This window comes from Rhinolophus hipposideros (assembly GCF_964194185.1).
Source record: "Rhinolophus hipposideros genome assembly, chromosome: 21".
In the NCBI taxonomy this organism is placed as follows: Eukaryota; Metazoa; Chordata; class Mammalia; order Chiroptera; family Rhinolophidae; genus Rhinolophus; species Rhinolophus hipposideros.
In genome coordinates, this window is record NC_138067.1 from 42,503,379 (window position 1) to 42,524,644 (window position 21,266).

Sequence of the window (21,266 nt, forward strand, 5' to 3'; positions counted from 1 at the left end):
GGTTCCCCACAAAATCATCCCGGCATCAGGACCTCCATATACCACAGTCACTTGAGGTAGCCACTCGGCCACCACCCCTGGTGTCACTTGCAAATCATGGGTCAAACCAGCCCCCCATGGGGCTATCAGGCCCAACCACCAACAATGGGGGCTTTTGACCTGCCAGGGCCAAGTCCATTTCTGCCGTAGCCTGGCTTTAACAGAGTCTCACTGGTGGTAACCTGTAATTGAATGGGAGCGGCTGTTTGATGTAACAGGGCTTCTACTAGTGCGGGCCCTCCCTTCTGTGGCCTCTCATTCAGGACTCTCAGGACGTCCCATAGACGCAGGGCCCAGTCACGCATCGTGGGAGGGTGTTTTGACACCCAGAGACCTTGCTTCAAAAGGCCATTGTAGTGTTCGATCATGCCAGCTGCTTGTGGGTTATACAGGGTATGAAACAACCATTGCACGTTCATCCTGGCAGCCCAGCGCTGCACTTCTTGCCCTATAAAATGGGTACTCCTGTCACTTTCAATGACTTGGGGGCGCCCATAGAGGGCGCACAGCCGTGTAAGAGCGACTACTGTATGCCGCTCATCCACAGCTGGACACGGCCAAGCAAAAATCAACCCCGCAGCAGTGTCCACTGCTGTAAACGCGTATATCGCATTGTGGGCCTTAGGCAGGGGTCCAGTGTAATCCATTTGCCAGGGAGTGAGGGGCACCCCGACTCGCGTAATCTGCTATGTCTCCCAGGGCAGCCTCTGTCTTTGGGGGCTGTCCTGGGCACAGACGACACAGTCATAGCAGGCATCTGCTATCTCCTGCCATTTCAAAGGCAGACCCCAGTGTCTGCTCACCTGCCACATGGTTCGGCTTCCAGCGTGCTGCAATTTCCTATGCAGCCAATGGGCCACATCAGTGGCTGGGTTCCGTTCTAACCATCGGACCCGTCCTAGGGCATCTGCTTCATCATTACCTGGGGACACTAAGGGGGAGTGACCTGTGACATGCATTAGGGTCACTCCTTTCTCTGCCCTAGGTCTCAGAGGTCCTGCCACATGGCTTGACCCCACAGTGGACGGTGTCCTACCAACCAGTTTTGGTGTTTCCACATGGGGAGCCACAACGTTAGGCCCCGGAACACCGCCCAGCTGTCAGTACAAATAACCAGGGGCCCAGGCTCCTGGCTGATTACCATCCACACAGCCCGTAGCTCAGCCCACTGGCTATTCTGGCCCATCCCAGTATCAAACCAAATGGTGTCTGTTTTGGGCTGCACACCAATAGCCGTCCAAACAGCTGCAGCTCCTCAGCTAGAACCATCGGTAAACCAGGCATCCTCAGGTACTGGGGACTGTCCTTCTCTGTAGGGCGAGGGCTCCAAGTCCTCCCCTCTAGGCAGAGCGCTTGGCTCAGCCTGGGCTACAAACTCCAAGGCCCCAGGACCTGTTGTAGCTCTGTGCTCAAAGGGCTTGAGCTAAGGGTGCTACATTGCTCCAAGTAGGCACCCCACTTGGCGAGGGTGGTCATCTGTGGCACCCCCGTTTTGGGTCCCTGGGTCCATGTATGGACCCACCCCTGGACAGGATAGGTTGTTCGAACCAACAGCCATGCTGTTCCTGTAATGGCTTCTGTGGTCACTAGGGCTGCATACACAGAGGCCAGCTGTTTCTCTATTAGAGAATAGCGGACTTCCACTCCTTTCCATAATTAGGACCAAAATCCCACTGGCGACCGGAGACGCTCCTGCCGTTGTCAGAGGCCCCATCTGTACCCCTCTTGGGTTACGTGAACATCAAGTTCAAACGGGCTGCCAGGGTCTACTGCTTGCAGAGCCTGTGCCTGCTGCACAGGCAACAAAGCCTTGCTCTGTAGTCTCTGTCCAACCCCATGAGGCCCACTTTTTATCATGTTATACAGGGGCCTTGCCATTTGTGCTAAATGGGGTACAAACACCCGCCAATATCCTAGCAGACCCAAATACATCTGCAGTTGGGAGACCTTGGTTGGCCCGGGAAAGGCTCGTATTTTGTCAAGAATCGCCTCAGGTATGACCTTTGTCTTCCCAGACCTCACAACACCCAAAAACTTTACGGATAAGCCAGGGCCTTGCACCTTTTCCTCATTCACCGCCCAGCCACTTCAGGTGGTGGAGAAGAGAGGGAGCTGCTTGCTCTAAATCAGAAAGAGAATCTGATGTTAATAGAATATCATCGACATAATGAAACAAGGCCACAGAGGACGGGCGATCCCACTGTGCCAAATCCTGGGCCACGAGCCCGTGACAGATAGTGGGGCTGTGCAAGCATCCTTGTGGAAGGACTAGAAAAGTCCACTGCCGCCCGTCCCAAGTAAAAGCAAACTGCTCTTGACACTCGGGTGCAATGTCAATGGAGAAAAAAAGCGTTGGCCAAGTCCACTACATAGTGATGTGTCCCCAGGCTGACAGTCAGACGATCCATTAAATCGTGAATTGAAGGCACTGCAGCATACAAGGGTGGTGTCACCTTATTTAACTTCCTATAGTCCACAGTCATTCGCCAGGTCCCGTCTGGCTTCCTGACAGGCCATACTGGGGAGTTAAAAGGACTGTGCGTCGGCCTCACAATATGTGCCTTCTCCAATTCCAATATTGTACGACCAATCTCCTCCTGCCCTCCTGGCAGGCGGTACTGTCGTACTGTAACCACGCGCCGGGGCTATGGCAACACTTGAGGAGGGTGGTGAGCATGCCTGCGTGTCACCGCTTTCACCACCCGGATCCGGAGACGGAACTCTCCTACCGACGTCTGTAAGCTGAGGCCATGTAGCACGTCCACCCCTAGAATATACTCCGGAACGGGGGAGACATACAACTTGTAGGTACGAGGGGGAAGCCTTCCTATACCCAGTGGTAAGGAAATGGCTTTCACGGTCAGTCTTTCCCCCGTAGCCATCAATGCAGATTGCTGGTCCGGGGAACAGTTCTGGGTTCCCATAAACAAGACTGCAGTCTGCGCCAGTGTCAACTAGGGCCAAAACCCTCTGCACATTAGAAGGGGACCAATGTATGGACAGTTCCACGTGGGGCCTCTGGTCCCTGCTCATCCCCTCTGACAGGGTCCCTTGGCCCCACCCCTAATCAAGCTGAAAGGAGTCGGCCTCAAGTGGCTGCATGAAGTCCTGGAGGGACACGGGTCGCGCTTTCCCAGACTTCTCCTTTAGGCTTCGCCCGAATTGCTGTTCCGGACACAATTGTTTCCAGAGTTCCAGCAGGGTTGGTTCAGCATTGGTTCAAAGGGTTGGTTCAAAGTTCCAGCATTGGGTTGTCGGTCTATTTTCTCCCAGTCGACCCCTGCTGCCACGAGATCACATCACATCTGTGCGCGTGTTACTCTCTGAGGCCCGTGACCTCACCCCCTAACTTTTGATTTGGGCTTCCAGATCTCAACTGCGCGGACCTCCTGTCTTAACTTTATTCGCTTCCGGCTTTCAACATCCCCTAGGGTGGCCATGACAGTTGTAACTTCATGAATCCGTTGCCCCACTATAAGGCGTAAGAATGGCAACCAAGGATCCAAAAGCCCTCACAGGTGCAGTATCCAAAACCAGATCTCTCATGCTGGCTGTAAAACGCTCGTCATCTGACCCCTGAATATTAGGGTTGAACATTAGGGATAATTTGCGTAAGTTCCGTATATGTCTGCCATTGACTCAGTATCTGGCAGCTCACCAACCTGTCCCCATACTGTGAGTACCGCAGTGGTGAGCCACTCCATTAGGGTGTGGTTGCCCTGGTCGTGAGCCAACCTATGGCAGTTCTGTAACCTTTGTCGCAGGGATGGATGCACTGTCATGAGGGCGAGCTTTTCCATCTCTCCTGGGGAGCAGAGAATGTTGTCTGCTCCCTCATCCCATAAACGTAGTAGCCAAGCTGAGATTGGCTCTCGAGGGCTCTATCGGCACCGCCTCCCCAGCTCCTGCAACTCAGTGGGAGTGTAAGGGGTGTAGGTTGTGAACTCAGTCACAGCTGGGTTGCCGGCAGCAACGCCCCCCCAGGGCCCAAAGGCTGTTCTGCTTCACCTTTTGATGGGCTGGGCGTGGGCGTTGGGAGCTACACTGTCTCCACTCCCGTTGTCTGCCTCTGCCTCAGAGTCTCCACTGCTCCTCCTCTAACCAACGGACCAGAACTTCCAACACCTGCCCCCGGGGCTGTTGCCCCCACACCTGGACTATTCCAGCAAGCGCTTCTTCCGAGTTCTGTCACAACGCAGCTAGGAACATCCAGGAGAAACATCAGCTCACGCGGCCTGCTGTAGCCTTCACCTCCTCTGGCAACCGCTCAGCCAGAGCCTGCAGGGCCCTCTCCACGCTGGCCAGAGAGCCATCCATGTCCTCCGACCCCTCCTCAGGGGCCCAACTCCCTGTGTGGGGGCCACATGTCCTTCTGCCCAGTCAGACGCCATTCCTACTTGGCCGCAATCTTGCTCGCCATGCCAGGTGTCCGAATGGGTGGAGGCCTCGGTGTCAGGTGCCCACGGCAGCAGCTGACCAACAAAAGGAAGACGACGCTTGCTTTGGCCAATAGGACGGCGTGCCATCCAGAGGCTTGAGAGGACCACCAATTCACCGAGGGGTCACGTTTCTCCCAGGCAGATTGCGTTTCCTGCTCCTGGTGCCGCTCCTCACAGACTTCCCGAGACTGACTTTTCATACGCACAAACTGCTCCACTATCCTTCGGAGAGTCTTGGCCGGCACCATAACCTGCTTACTGCACCATGTGCCATGCGGGTTGAACATTAGGGATGGTCCCACTCCCCGTACAAGAACGCAGGATACGATGAGGCCAAAAAGGAACACCCACAGAGCCGTACCGTGGGTGGGAGTCATACCACTATATTCTCGCTGGCGGCTGGGTTGGGGACACGGGAAGCAGGAGCTGCACAATCCGCAATCCACTTTTCTGCCAACCAGCCAACCCCCTAGCATAGCCACAGCAGTTATATTAGTGGCTAATGGCTAACCGGTAACAGTTGATGACCATCTACTACCAAGCCCGTACCTTTCCACATGAGGCCGAGAGCCTGGAAATTGCTCTCTAGGACTCTGTCCCCACCGCCTCCCTTCACTGGGGTAATTTAAGGCCCTAAGAAGACAGATCAAGTGCGGCCCTGGCACCTCAGGGAGCAGTGGGGCCAGGCCAGCTAATACTGGACTCTGCCCCCACACCAAACATCCTTCTTTCTCTAACTACATGACGGGTTCTTACTGACACCAAATATGCAGGGTCTTTTCCAAATCTTTTTTTAAAGGTTTTATTGGGGAAGGGGGATAGGACTTTATTGGGGAACAGTGTGTATTTCCAGGACTGTTTCCAAGTCAAGTTATTGTCCTTTCAATCTTAGTTGTGGAGGGCACAGCTCAGCTCCAGGTCCAGTTGCTGCTGTTAGTTGAAGGGAACGCAGCCCACCATCCCTTGCAGGAGTCGAACCGGCAACCTTGTGGTTGAGAGCCCACTGGCCCATGTGAGAATCGAACCAGCAGCCTTCGGTGTTAGGAGCACGGAGCTCCAACCGCCTGAGCCACTGGGCCAGCCCCCGACACCACTTTTGCTCTGACACCAACTACGTGTCCTGTGACAATCCTGACACTACCAGAAGTCAGTATCAGACTCCACAGATTTAAGGGCTCAGCCCCACAAAGCTGCACTTATTTCAGACACCAGTTGCAAATATGGAGTCCCCCATATTTCTGTCTGACTTGGCCACAAAGTCAGGGGTTCCCACACCTTCCCCAGATTCAGTGATTTGCTAGAAAAACTCATATAACTCAGGAAAATGCTATACTTACTCTTACAGTTTATTGTACAGGATCCAACCCTGAAGAGACGCGTGGGGCAGGCAGGGTAGGGGCACAGAGCTTCCATGCCATCCCAGCTCCTCGATGTGTTCACCCAGCTGGAAGCTCTCCACACCCTGTTGTGTACGGTTTTTATAGAGGTGCCGTTACATAGGCATGGTTGATTAAATCATTGACCGTTGGTGATTGAACTCAACCTCCAGCTCCTCTATCCTCCCTGGAAGTTGTGTGGGGCTGAAAGTGGTAACCCTTTAATCAAGGCTTAGTCTTTCTGGTGATCAGCCCCATCCTGGAGCTATCTAGGGGCCCCCAATAGTTACCTCATTAACATAAACTCAGGTATGGTTGGAAGGGGCTTCTATGAATAACAGAAGACGCCCCTGTCATTCAAGAAATTCCCAGGGTTATAGGAGCTCTGTGCCAGGAACTGGGGACAAAGACCAAATATGTATTTCCTATTGTGTCACGTTGCCCCTGTCCTTTCCACAGGACTCCTAAGCTTAAGACTTAGTGGGCTCCTCTGCCCCTCGGAAGGCACCCAGGGCTGAGGAGGCCAAGTCCTCGAGGCTGGGAAGAGCCCAGCCCTGGGCCCGCGTGCCTTTGGTCAGTGCGGGGAGAGGCCTTGCTTCCCAGAACTCCATATACACTTTATTAGCTAATCTTCCATGATTTGGAGGACGGTATTAATCTTCAACTAGCACTAATCCCTTTTAAAAGAGGAAACAAATCATGGAGTCCTTTGGGCAGAGGCCATTCACAGCCCCCATCACAGTGGAAAGGGCCGACATTCTAGCCCTTTGTTCTGTGAAGCTGTGAGCTTTATAGCATCCAACTGAACTGGATTCAGAAGTTTACCATTATACCCAGTGGCAGAAGTAAACTAGAAGCGCGTTAAAAAGGTTATGAACTTAAAAAAAAAAAAAAAAGGTTACCAAGTTCCTTCCCACTTGGGGAGCAGCTACCCTTAAATAGTCCATATTTCCATCCACAGCCGTCATAGCCACTTTCTAGAGCTTGTGGAGGAGATTTGGCGGGACTGGAGCCGTTAAATCAGCAGTCATTTCCCCGGGCCAGCTAGGTCTCTGTAATTCTGTCTTTCAGAGAAGGCAGCTAATTTCAGGATACATACTCCCATCTATCACTGTAACAGTTTAATAGGTGCAGTTACAGCTTGAATACACCAACAGGCTCTATGTGAGTAATTGCCATATTTATACTGCTTTGAATTGATGACAAAGTGCTAAAATATGAGGTGTGTGGTTTCATACGCTGTGATTTTTATGGGGGTTCTGTTACTAAATGTCTCCCTCCCCTGTAATTCTATGTTTGTTAGCGAGTTGCTTTCCCATTATCAAAATAGTTTTAAAACAAAGCTTTCTTTACTTTTTGTGCCTACCTCCCACATACCCATTTCTCACCACCCTCCCATTTTCTGCTTACTGTAAGTTAAATACAAGTCCCCTGCCTTCCCAAAATGCCCGCCTGCCATAACAGCAGGCAGGCAGGCAGCTGCGCTTTTGCGTCTTCAGATAAGCGGAGTTCGTGGGGCTTGTGACTCGGCACTGCTAGCGGACTTCCTCAGGACCCAGTGCCCTGATCGGGGCAGCAGGGTCTGGCCGGCTGCCTGGGGAGCCAGCAGCCAAAGAGAAGGAGAGCTTGTTCCACATAGTAATCCTGCCCTTCTGTCCAAGACAGAAATAGTCTGGGTGGGAGCCCAAATCCCTGATTCAGTTCTGACCGGCTGCCTGGCCTGGCTGTTACGTTCCCTGTCCACAGCCGGAAGCGTACGCAGGCTGCTCTGCCTCCTGGGCCAGCTGAGAGCAGAGGAGACTGCCTGCCCCACAGGCAGGATGGCAGGCTGTCCGGGAAGAGTTGTCCAGAGGGCAGTACCCGCTCTCAGCTGCAGGCCCTCCTCTGGGCCTTCACGGAGGTGGTTCACCTGTGCCATCAAATTCTTACCTGGGGCAGCACCTGTGGCGCGCCCGTGCGCGTGTGCGTGTGTGTGTGTGTGTGTGTGTGTGTCCAGCTTCTGGGAAGGGGTGCATCCCAGCCAAAGCCAAACCATGGCCCTGCCCTGTAAAAGTAAACAGCCCAGATCAGGAGAGCAAATGACAGCCTGGTGAGATCGTGAATTACAAAGTCCCTGTGACTTCACTAGGGAGTAGTGGGGGCAGGAAAAGCAGACCCTCAGCCAGTCCCTAAAGGAAGGCGGGAGATGTGCACACTTGGTGATCACAGCCCTTTTCTGTGCCGGCCAAACCTGAGGCTTTCTCTTCCCCACTTGTCGTGGGCTGGAATGCCCGCTAGTTGCCTTGAGGCCTAAGACTGGTTGAGGACAGACTCCTTCAGTCCTGGGTGGTCCCTGCATGGCTCCTCCAGGTACGAGTTACTGTGCCGAGTTTGGGTACACAGAAGGGTAATCGAAAAACACTGCCTGCTCTTGTGGTCTCCTGGCCGACCAGCACTCAGCAGCTAATCACACAGCTGTACGGTGACTCAAATTTTGCCCAGTGCTGTGTACGACACGTTTGGAGTACGGTGATGAAACGTAGCTCTGGAGTCAGACTGCCTAGGTTTGGATACCCGGCCTGCCATTTGCTTGCCATGTGGCTCTGTTCCTTCCGCTGTGAAATAGGAATGATATAACGGTGGTGCCCAGCACGTCAGGTGCTCGTGAGGGTCTGCTGAGATAACGCATGCAGAGTGCTTGTCGCGCACCTGGCGCACCGTGTAAGCACTGCATAAATGTAAGCCGTCATTGTTGTCATAACAGACGTCACTTAGATCTGGGGGTCCGGGGAGACCTCCTGAGGAAGCAGTGTTTAGCCAACCGAGAGATGGGGGTAAAGGTAGGAGGAACAACCTGTAGGGAAGCCGTGAGGCAGGCCCCGCGATTGGCGTGAAGTGGATGGGGAGGGCAGCAGGCCGCCGGTGAGGCAGGCTACCCAGGCCAGGGGAGCAGTGTGTGTTTATCCCAGATGCCGCGTGGAAGGATGACAGGCCAGTGGGGACCACAGTCAGCTTTTCTGCCAGAGGATTATAAGCTTCTAACCTATGAGTAATGCTCTTTCTTAGTGGGGGAAAAAAGGCCAGGACAGGAAGGACACTGGGCTGTCACTGGTGACAATCATCGCTCCTTTCATGGTTCATTGGGTATCAGGAACCGGAAAGAAGTGAACTTCTGCCCTCATGAATGCTCGGGAGGAATCTGCCTGTGACCTCAGGGAGCTCTTCTTTCCGGGCCTGCTATGAAAGGGGAGTTGGCGTTGACTGCATGAGGGTGCAGGGGGTGGTGACATTGTACCTGTGCTCGTTGGGGCTGTGTCTTTGTTGGTAGCTCTTTGTTTAGCCAGTGAGACCCCTCGCTGTGGTGGCACCAACTCTGCCTCAGAGTCACATTGCCACCCCTGGGCTTGTGCTGGCCAAGTCACACTCAGAGCCCAAAAGGCACTTGTGCCTTTGGCAGGGGACACCCCAGCTGCTCCCAGCTTTAAACATCTGTGGCTGCTGCAGTGTGCATTCTGCTCACCTCAGTCATGGCTCACGCTCCTCTTCCCTCCGTCCTGGTCCTGGGTCACCAGAACGGGCAGCGTCAGCTCGAAGCTGGCAGCAAGTTCACTTTATCAGTGTGGTTTCTGAAACACATCTATTGGGGTGTGCATTTTCTTGGAAGTCAGGGTAAAAAACAGAGCCCCTTGTTTGGCTCAGCAGGGTCCGGAAGCTCTTTCACTGTTAATGCCTGTAAATACATGGGTAGCTTATAAAGGATCGGCCAGATGCTGGAGCCATATGATGCCCAGACCTGGTATGGTATTTCCGTCTCTTCACCTCCAGTTATCTTCTCTCCCTTTCTCCTCAGCCTTGAAATTCATGACATGGATCTGTGTACGTACAATGGCTTTGGACGTTTATAAAGCCGCAGTGCCTAGTTGTGGGGCTAACACCCGGTCAAGCAGTTATAATAGAGTGTTAGTGGCATTCTGTCATGAGGAGAAAGGAGGGCTGGCATCGCCAGAAACAGATCTTGATTGACGAGGGAATTACCGAGGAAAGACAGCTAACAAAGCCGCACTGGAGGGGCCAAAGTGACCCTAGTGTTCAAGTAATAGAAGAGGCAGAAAATCATTCCGAGCACATCCGAAACAGGAAGGCAGCAGGGAGATCTGCTGAGGACTCAGTAATGTTATCAATAGTGGAACTTCATCACAGGAATAAAGCCAAGACACTTTCCATTGGCTGCTTTCTGTTTGGAGAGGAGGCCGCATTTTTCCTCTGGCTCTTTCTCCTCAGTCCTCCAATTGACAGATGAGAACACTGAGTGGGATGTGAATGAAGAGATGAATGCATATGATTAAACAAGGGAGGAATGGAAAATCCTGGTAACGCGGACTGAATCTGTCATTTATCGGATGTACCCTCCATACAGTACTTAAGGGCAAGGGGAGCAGGGTGTTGGTAGCATAGCATTTAAATGCACAGTCATTGAGGCAGTGCCTTGAGGAAGCCAGTTCAGATCCTAACCCCACCACTTACCCAGCTCTGTGGCCTTGAGCAAATGTCTTAGCCTCTCTGAGCCTCCATCTGCTGTCTGTAAAAAGGAAATAAAAATAATATTTACATCAAGGAATTATTGGGTGGATTCACTATGAAAATTGTAGTGAAGAGGTTAGAAAAGTGCCTGGCACATAGTAAGCCCTCAGTAAAATTAACATTGTTATTTTATTATATCCGTGGGCCAGCCATTTATATTCATTTGCCGTGTGTAATCTCAGCATTCACATAAACAACCCTATGTTTGATGAGGACCCCCAAGGCTCTGAGAGGTGGAGTGATTTGTCCCCAGTCACCCAGCCAGCTAGAAGACAGAGCCAGATCAGAATTGAGGTCACTTTGGTGTCAAAACCCATGCATGTTTTGAAATATTTTTCTGCATACTGGCTTATTTTGGCAGAGCCCTCAGGCAGGTGCTGCTGTTGAGGCTTGCTAAGAGTATATAGAGAAAAGAAAAAGAAATGGGAGGAGTTACACTGTGGGCTTTGCCTAGGTTATCTCATGTCTTCCCCGCAGCAGTCTGCAGGTATGTGTTAACCTATTGTGTAGTCAGATGAGCCAGAGGTTACGGTCAGGTTTCGAACCCTTGCCTCCCTGACAACAAAACGCCACTTGCCAGCTTGCTTTCCACTTCCATCATTAGGATAATAGCTGCTCGCTTAGCCCTGTGCTAAGATCTCTTAAATGCCTGCCATCAGGCTGCGAGTGGGGACTGTTGTCTGTTGTCAGAGAGGGAAATGGAGGCACAGTTGCCCAGGGTCTTACAGCCAGCAAGTAGCCTTTGCTTTTACCTAAGCGCTCTACTGTCCCCCTCACCCTTTCATCGGCCATTGAGGTGGGGGTGCTCCAGTGTGGTCCTCAAAAAGAGATACCGTACATATACATCTGGTGTTTGACCCGAAGGGGGGGCTTTTTACTCTTCTTCACCCAGAGGTCAGTCCTCTTGGAGACAATTTGGATTTTATGCTCGAGGGAGTTTCCTTCTCTCCCTGAGTTCTCAGCACCCCTCTGGCCTTGAAACTTAGCCTGCCTGAGATTTCTTGGACACATGAAAAAGAGGAGAATGGTCTATGAGATGCCTCAGCCTCCAGAAAAGTTGACAAAAGTTGTTTAGTGGTTAAGACATTTTTCGTGGTGAGCACTTTAAAGCATTGGCAGCACCAATTAAAGGACTAAAGTGCTGAGTTTTTATATCTAAATATAGAAAGTAAAAAAACAAACAAGTCAGAGTTGGTCTTGAAGGAAGTACTGATTTATTGCTAGAAAGGAGACTTAGGAGGAACTGAGTCCTGACTGAGCAGAGGCGAAGCCTGGCCCCGCGCCGGCTGCGGAAAAGACTCCTGGCCAAGAGCAGCGGTGCCGAGCCACGCGGTGCTTGGGATCTAGGAACAAGAACTTGTTTGGACATTTCAGAAAACCAGACACATTAACCAGGGCAAGAGGTGATTCCCTCCCTTGGTTTCCAAACTCCTGTGGGTCACCCGGCTGGTTTCCTAATGCCCCTAGTGTGCCAAGTGCTTCGGGCATCTCTCAGGAGCCAGGGTCAGCGACAGCCGCTCTGACGGGGACGTCTTAGCCCATGGCGAATGCCTCGTGGCTGGCATTGGGGAGCCATCTAGCCATTCTCTGTCACCAAGATAGTTTTGAGGAAGACCACACCTGAAAGCCTCTGGAAAGGGACTTATCTGCCATGAGGATGCTCAGTCAGTATTTACTGAAAGAAAGAATAAGGCTTCTTGGCTTTTCTCTGCACTGTTTTTGAACATTTTTATAGTCATACCTGGCCATGGTTAAAAGTTTCAATAATGCATCAGGGATGGCTTACATTAAAAAAATAGAAATGTTAACACTTTGTAAATGCTTTGTTCCTAAAGTATTTGGTATCTATTTTTCTTTGTATATTGCCCCTGGCCCCCCAATTTTATTGAACGGCAGAATTCAGGAGTCAAAGAAACATCAGTTAGAGGCCTGGGCCATCTTGTAGAGTGACAGTTCTCAAAGTGTGGTTCCCTGACCAGCTGTATCCTCCAAGAAGTGTCAGAAATACAGGGTTTTGGGCTCAGCTCCAGACAGAATTAGAAACTACAGGTGGAGTTCTGGAACCTCTATTATAATACGCTTTCTAGGTGATTCGGATGCATGCGGGATTTTGAGAACATAGAAGTAAAAGAACAGAGGCTCTAGGCTCAGATGGGGTTCAAATCACAACCCACTCACCCTCTGACCTTGTGCGTATTACTTGACCCCTTAGCCTCTACATTTCTGTCTCCAAAATGGGGTTCATAGTAACCTCTCTGAAGGGGCTATGGTGAGAGCTAATATAAAATGTCTGGTAGGCACTTAGTATTATGTGCCTCACACATAGTAAGCATTCAGTAAATGGTTTATTGTTGTTGTTAGCTATCTTCCTAGACCAGGTATTTCTCTTTAAACAGCATCCCAGACAGGTGGCTATCCCATGAGGAGGTCGTTCAAAAGCTCTGGCCCATTCCAGTGAATGACAGCTGTGATGATACCTAGTTATTTTATATATTGAGAGAATATTTGCCTTCCTGTAATTTCCATTCTTAGTAGTTAGAGCTCTCTGTGTTCTCTTGAGCCATTGAAACAAGACTGTTCTACATGGCAGTTGTTCAGATATTTGAAGATGGTGACCTTGGCCATTCTGAACTTTCTCTTGTTCTATTCCGAAAGATTAACTTAAACATAAGACATAGTATATATTTGAAACCAGTAGGGTTTTTTTAACAAAAGAAAGAAAAAAGGCCTGTCATTGAGACTGCATGAATGGGTCTTGGGCAATTTCTGGAGTGTCGAGATGCCTCCAAGTTTACAGTTTAGGCTTTTCCAAGTGGGCTTGTGGGTATGGAATAGACAGTGCTTGGGAGTACTGTTGGTGAGGACTCTGTTTTCTGCTGGCCGGTGTGAGCCAGTCACCGTGGCGTGTTTCTGTGTAGGTCAGTGGGTCCTTTGGAATCCAGTGTCTCTGCCTATAGGACTCCAGCCCTTTTCCTGCTCTGGTCTTGGGCTCCTTGGCAAGATGCCCATGCTGCCAGGCGTCCTAGTTCTCACCCGTGTCCTCACCTGTGTCACTAGCCCTCTGTTTCACTAACAACCTTCCTGGAGTTTGCAGTCTGCTCTAAGCTTTTTGTTTTTATTTCATTGATGTCTAATTAGTAGTTGTGAGAAATTGTACAGGCCAAGCAAATGATACCTTTCCTAATTTATGCCATGGTGTTGTGTAGGTCAGTATTGCTATTTTAAAATGGGATTTCGTAAAATAAACATGCATGCAGATTACAGGAAATACTAAGGTGATGATTAATTAGAGCTGGCCTTGCACGTTCAGATGCTTCCCTTTTTGTGATCATGCGTCTAGCGGGGTTCAGCAGGCCCACACCCCTGATGATTTTCAGACAGATTATTTGAACTTTGTTTCCTGCCCTGCATGGTGATCTTAGGAGACAATGCAGAGGACCCCTCTGTCCCAGCTGAATGTCAGGGTTGCCAGAAGGTGATGGAATGGGCCGAGGCTGTCAGGATCTTCTGCAGCTGAGCCTCTCCCTCCACACTGGGCTCGGGAACAGGGCACTCTCCATTGTCACGGACTCAAAGCTCCTGCCATCTGTACCACTGCTCTCTTTGCATAGAGACCACTGACGGGTAAAGGGAAGGGGACTAGAAAGTAGTCCTTGTTTCAGCCTATGGTGTGAAAACTTGAGCCTGCTGACACATATCCAGGGCTTGCCCAAATGTGGATGAGTTCATGTGTAAGCATGTGATTGATATGTGTTCCCTGAGATGTGAAATCGGTAGAAAGTTTAAACATGTTTAGAAAAATCCCTGAGAAAAGAGAACATTGTAAAATTACTAACTAGGGATGGTGCAGAGGTCCACCTGTGACCTCTGACCTTTGGGGTTGACAGCAGTAGGGGATGTACCGTCTCAAAAGCTACTGAGAGCCAGTGGACTGCACTCAAGTGTGATATTTCATCTGGGGTGAAAGACTGGTCTGCACCCAGCCTGGTGGATAAATGTCAAGCATCTTCTGGAACAGTGTGGAGACAGAAGGATGGGAAAGGCCCTGGACTTAGACCGCTCCACCTCTTACCCGCTGTGCGATTTGGGCCCAGGATGTCTGATCCTCACTTTTCTCATCTGTATTCTCTCCGTCCAGTAGCTCCTACCATAGGGGCCGTCGGCATCATCGGCATCCTTTAGTAAATGAGTGAGTGGTGGATGGATGCGGGAAAGCACCTTGCTCAGTGCACGGCAGGTGACCATGTGTTGTGGGAAAGGTCACCCTGAGCAGGCCTTCATCCAGGGCCTCAGGTTGGGGAAGTGTGAGCATTTCTTTCACGGAGTGCAGTGATGGCAGCTCCTTTGTAACAGAACATTGCACGACAGGGTATTCTTCAGGCCAGTCCATTATCCCCCTTTTCTCTGGGGTGAAAGGCCTGTATGCAATTAACAGCTTTTAAGCCAGGGAATTGATGAGTTTTGTTTCAGTATTCTTCAAAGTTCACCTGCCACTAATCTGGGACCCCAGAAACAGGCAGGCTGACTGCTTTTATCTCGCCTGATGGGTGCCTCTCCAGAGGCGGCAATTACAGTGAGAACTGACTTTGAGACACTTGGCTCTCAGGAGCCTGCTAATTGACTGCGGGCCTCTGGGCTGCCCACACGCCTTCTGCTGTTCTGTGGTGGCTCTAGGGCGCTCCGTCAGCGCCCTTTCGGCCAGCCAGAGCTGCTCCAAACCACCGTCTTCAGAAAGTACCAGGGCTGCTTTGGCCATGAGATCCCATCTTGGTTTTCACAGTGACTTCATTGTCCTTTAGACGGTGACCTAAGGGGGACAACAATGGACTCTCCTCCCCTAAGAGGGGAAATGAAGTCGGTGGACAGTGTTTAGAATCCGCTCCACGCTGGACAGTGCTTCCTCTGCCAAGGGGGGAAGGTGGGAAAGGCAGTCTCTTACTGGCTACTTCATATTCTTCTATATGATTTCATTGAATTTTTGTACTGGTTTTTTTCCCTTACCTAACACGGTACACCAGGTAAGTTCCAGAAGGATCACAGTGTTAAATGTAAAAAAAAGAAAAGAAAGAAAAAAGAACTTAAACTAACAAGAAGGAAGAAATAGAGAATGTCTGATCTATGAACAGGAAAGTTTGTTCTAGGCATAAAAATAAAGGAAAACATCGTAAAGAAAATGGTGTTAAAAACCTAAAAATTTTGAATTATGTACTTAAAAAAATTTAATACACAGAAGTAGAAGGCAGATAAGAAAAAGGGGGGAAAAATAAACATTTATAACATATTAACATAGTTAATTCCTTAATATTTTAAAACCTTTCAAGTACAAAATGAGATCCACTCCTACAAGAAAATGAACAAGAATGTGAATAGGAAATTCAGCAAAGTAAGAAATACACCCTGCCAAGAATCTGTTAAACTTACCAGCTATCCAAAAAACATAATTGTGGGTTATCTCTAATAGTGAGAACTTGGGAAAACCTAAATGATTAACAATAGGACTATTTTTAAAGTTACTATATACTTTGATGTCTTTAAAATCATGTTGTAACAGAGTAAGAATATTTAATGATTAGAGTAAGTTCACAACATACTTTGTGAGTGGAAAGGGTGGGTTAAAACATAGTATTATCTCCATTTTGTTAAAAAATTAAAATTCAAGAGTATACATCAAAATGTAGACCAAAGTTGTCTGTGGTCGATGTACTTCTATGTTATTTTAATTTTTACAAAAAATAAGTATTTTAAAGTTTTTAAGTGAAAAAGAATATGGGGGGAAGTGGGTTGAAGCTTCTAGGAGAGTCAAGAGCGCTTCACCCCACTCCCCTCTCAGGGTGGGCGTCTCGGGCACAGCCCCTTCTCCCCTCGAGTCCAGTCTTCCTCAGTCTCTGCCCCCCGCTTCCTGCTCCTAAAACGCCTGCTTGTTCCTCCTCAGGATTGAGCACTGAAGGCATCTACCGGGTCAGCGGGAACAAGTCAGAGATGGAGAGCCTGCAGAGACAATTTGATCAAGGTAAGGCCACAGCCGCGACAGCCCAGCTGCCAGTGGAGCCCCTCGAGAGCTGCAGTTTGGCCCTGTGGGGGTCTGGGGGTGTTCCTGCCACACACAGCCCCAAAGCAAGAGGTGCTGGCTCGGTGGCTGAGAAAGAGAAAGCATTTGGCCCCAGTTAGCTCGCCTCCATGGTCACATTGCCATGAGGAGGGGGCCTTGTTAGCAAATGGAAGCATCACTCTGCCAAGCCTGCGACAGCCGGCTGCTCCCCCACATCGCCACCCACAGATGCTGTTCCCAGTCACCCTGGCACGTGCCTCATTCACCGCCGAAGGGCCTTGCTTCCATGGGACTGGGCCATGCCGGGGTAATTGCGGGCACATGGTACAAAAGTTAGCTTGAGAAGACAATCCAATTTTGCCAGGGCCTCATGAGTGTCCTCTTCACAAAGTCCCTGCACAAGAGAAAGAAAGCAAGGGAACATTCTGTGATCAGCTGAGTCTGGGATCCAGACTCCCGAAGCTGAACTCTCGTGAGTTAGACTCACTCTTGGCAGGCACTCCCATGTCCTAAGCTAGGTCAGTTCTGAGAGGCCAACCTATTTCATCCTAACCTGGCTTAGAACTGAGCACTCTGTGGGACGAGACGTCCCAGTGCCAGAAGCAAATGAGCCAAAGCAATCAAAGTTCTCGGATGTCACTGGCTGGAGAAGAAGGTAAGCTGAGGATCAAAGTGGGGTCTTACTCAGAACATGGCTGGGCCTGAGGAGACCAAGCCAGGTTCAAAAGCAAGGCAGCCCGTGCTGGCCTGTGCGACAGAGCAGCTAGCCAGGGCACAGCCAGCCGGCAGCAGCAGGCACCCCGCCAGAGCACCCAGGGCCACAGCACTTTGCAGCACCATACTTAGTCCCTGCTAGCTGGCAATGGGAGGTGGTGACACGCGCGAGAAGGGAAACACCTGTTAATCTTGCGGGGATAGGAAGCATGAGGTCAGAATGAGGGTAGGCACCTGTGCTCTTTATGCAAGACTCTGTAACACAGTTTATAACCTGCTAAATGGGAACAGCAGGTGATTACTTACTAATCAGGAATGCAATAAAGTCTGCAAAGAAAAAGACAAAGGTCAGTGGCCTCATAAGCTGGGAGGGGCCCAAGGGAGAAAAATGAGTCTATTTGTCCTATCACCACGAGGGACAAGGGTGGGTGCAGCAGTCTTGACAGTTGCTAACGTGTCTGTAACCCACCGGGAAAAGTGAGCCAGCCTTTCAGGAAAGCTTCTTCCTGTCTTCCCTGAGGGGAAGGCATGTAAAGAAAAGGTAGCAACACACCCAAGCAGACGTGGGGACCTGGATGGCACAGAATGAGGGGTACTCAAGGGTGACCTTGGAAGGAGGCGCTGGGTGTCGGCCTCTGTCTGTGGAGCTCAGAACCTTTTCTTAGCTCTACCCAGGGCCAGCCCCTCAAGTCCAGCCCATTATCGTCTCAAGTCCTGGCCAGGCCCCAGGCCAACCCTGGGCAGCGTCCCATGGTCCTCCCGGTTTCTCTGACCACCCCACCCCCCCGCCCCGTGCCTCACCCCAAGCACTGAGTTTGCCTTTTGCCTCTGCCCAGCTTAGACTGGTGTGGCCTCACTCTCCCACTTCCTTTCAGACCATAACCTGGACTTGGCCGAGAAAGACTTCACAGTGAACACTGTGGCTGGTGCCATGAAGAGCTTTTTCTCAGAACTGCCAGACCCGCTGGTCCCGTACAACATGCAGATCGATCTGGTGGAGGCGCACAGTGAGTACTGGCAACCCCGCCCCGCACCCCACGAGTGGACGGAGGGGTGCTGCCCTCGGGGAGCCAACGCTCGGGCCCTTGGAGCTGAGACTTGAAGGACACTAGGAAAGGGAACTAACAGGTTGCCGCCAAAGGGACTTTGGAGACCGGAGGTGCTTCTCTAAGGGTTATAGCAAGGTTCCCCCAAACTCCGTGAGTTAAGATCCCAGCGTGGATGTCAGACTCGTTCTAATCCCTGCTGCTTTGCCTGTGCACAGTGTAACCTTCCCTGACCCTAAGTTTCCTACGTCACTGTCCCTACTCCTGTTATGAAATGACATTAGGGAAGGTCTGGAGGCGAGGCCACCACAGACCTGTGTAGTGGTAGCTATTTCCTTTCCTTTCCGCTCCTCTCGCTCACCCCTCTTCTCCCATCTGCCATACAAGGAAGTTAGCATGTGCTTTGGGGCCAGGCAGCCAGCTGCTGAGGAAGCCAGCCTCTGGAGGGAGAAGAACCGCGACAGTGACCCCGACCAGATGGCACTTGGGGCTGCAGCAAGTTAGCACCTCCGGTTTTAAGGGTCACCTTTGCATGCTGTCCCACCTGCCCCAACAGCTATTTGCACTCTAGCTTGCCTCTCTCGGGAGGCAGCGGTCCACCTGGTTGGGAGTCTTCCCACTGGGCAGACTTTCCTGGACTTTGTGTAATGCTGCAGAGGCGGCCTGACCTCTCGGAGCTTTTCATGGGTGGCACTTTCTACCTTTTGGAGCCAAAGGCTGCCTTCCAAGTTGGCACCTCTGGTGGGCGAAGACTCCCAGAAGCAGCCGTTGCTCTGCCACTGCAGAAGGGAGTGTTTTTGCCTGCGACCAAGGAGGTGGGGAGAAGGAAAGGGAACCATGTTCCTTGGACCCCGGGACATTAGTTTCATCTTGTCACCTCCTAACTCAAAAGAGGGAGTTTTGAGCAAGCACATTTTACTAACCAGACTGATGGTGCAGGCAGAAATTTGGGGGAGGTCACAAATCAGCAGGGCTTTAAGTCCTGGGTCACGTACTCTTAATGGCTTCAGGGAATAGCGGTGCTGACAGAAGCCACCCCTGAGCTGTGAAAGTGGCCCCGTCAAAACCTGACTGTCGCCTGAGCTGCAGGGCTCCTGCAGTCACCTTCCATGGTCTGCGTTTCCCGTGATGTTTGTTTCCACACCTGGGTGCCGCCTTCACCACATTTTATCCAAACGGTTTTAGCAGATTAAAATTGTTTACAGCTCCTAATCGTATCCAAACCCACCAGGGATGGGGCAGAAACACATAGTTGTAGATTATCACGAGGTGGCCTGGCCTTCTTTCCCGTCTGCTCAGGACAGGAAGTCAGTGTTTCTCCAGATGAGTTAGGGGTGGGGACAGGTGCCAGCTTCTGCTCTGATTCTGTCAACATAGAGGTCCTCACAGCAGTCATGTCTCCAGATGTGAAACGTAGGAAATCTCCATCCGGAGCCAGCTTTCTTTCTACCTGGGCTCGTCTCTGGGCGGAAGTTAGGAAGAGCTGAAGTGGGTTGGTACCCAGCTTGCTCGGAGCTGGGGGATTCCTGTCAGCATTTGTCTTGACTTGGCGCCATCTAGAGCCTGGTAGGGTCATGACACGGAACAAAATCCCATTGTTTCTGCGGGAATTGCTGACATGGCATCTTTTTGTTTTTGGAGGGGGGTGGGGGGCAGAAGAGGGAGGTGTTATTGATAGGGAATCAGCTGCCCTTCCTACAACAGCTTCCAGTGCTGAGGAAGGGAGCTTCTTGCTGCTGCTGCAGCCTGGGGAAGGGTGGAGATTTTCGCCTTCCTCTTGCCATTGTGTGTTTCCTGTGCCCCAAGCTAGTCAGCGGGGGCTCCCTGTCTTGAACCTGGTGTCGGGGAATGTATCTCCCTGACTTAGTACCTCTCATAGCCAAAGCAGCTGAGTGAAGAGTGGGACTGTATATGTCAGGGGCTGGTTAATTGAAGCAGACACACCAGCCAGGCAGTGCCCAAGTCAGTGTAAAGGGACATTACGGAACAAAAATTCTCTGGTCCAAAAGTATCTGTTCCCAGCCGCTCTGGGTTTCCATGGCAACATCAACTTGACCAGCTCTTTCCACTTAATACCTAAGAGCTGTTGTGTCTGTGTGTTCAGGGCTTGGAAATGGTTTCACATCCCATCACAACAAATATCAAGGTCCCTATCAAATTGCTTTGTTAGATCCAGAATTTCACAATATTGAGCATGCTGAAAATGTGCCCAGAAAACAGAGATTTTTGTGATTATTCACCAGTTATCTTACTACCACATTCAGAGTGATGTGTGGGCGATTCAGAAATGAATAACAACATACCACTAGGGAGTGGCAAGCTGTTCCAAGACGAGACATTGACCCTGCCCTCCGCGGTGCACACTGCAGCCATCTGCCAGACAACGTGAAGCAAGCAGAACTAGAAGTGCAGAAAACACAGTGAGGAAGGGGGAAGGGAGAGGTAGTACCTGAGCTATGGCTTCAGGTAGTCCCAGGATTGCAGGAGGTAGAGAAAAGAGCTTTGAATTCCCCATTCCATCTCATCCTGACACATCACCTTGGTCTCTTACAACACCCCCCGCCCTACCACGACCTATGTGGAATCCCTCCGTTCCACCCAGTGCCCTGTCTTTTGGGCCAGAAGGGGACCTAGGGCTGGCTGTGTCTAAGACCAGAGGTTATAGCCCCTATAACTGCTTATAATTCCACGTGAGCATTTTAGTCTACAGAGAGGGCCAGCGACTTGCATCAGATTGTCCAAGGGGTGTGTCACCCAAATAGTCAGGATGCCAGCTGACCGACCGTCTCCCGTTTACAGAGGAGACCTTAGGGCCAGAGATCATAAATGACAGGCTTAACGGCACCAGGCGAACCTGCCTGGCTGCTCACTGGCCTCTTGCTCACAGCTGCCTGTGATGTTGCACATTCTGGGATCTTGCTTCCTCTTGTTTGTCCAGAGAGCTGCTTACGGTCATGGAGGGTATTCCTCACCTTCTAGCACATGCCACGCCCCATGTGAGACAGGGACGCACAAGGGCACAGGCCCTGCCTCCATCTGGTGG

General features: G+C 50.9%; 1 protein-coding gene across 1 annotated transcript in view; it reads left to right on the forward strand.

Moving 5' to 3' along the window:
• The window catches only part of ARHGAP35 (Rho GTPase activating protein 35), a 121,912-nt gene that overhangs the window by 91,494 nt on the left and 9,152 nt on the right, over positions 1 to 21,266 (forward strand). The window contains exons 4-5 of the mRNA XM_081032357.1: positions 16,347 to 16,424; positions 18,053 to 18,184. Coding sequence (XP_080888483.1) covers positions 16,347 to 16,424; positions 18,053 to 18,184 — 210 coding nt within the window. The remainder of the gene's footprint in view (positions 1 to 16,346; positions 16,425 to 18,052; positions 18,185 to 21,266) is intronic.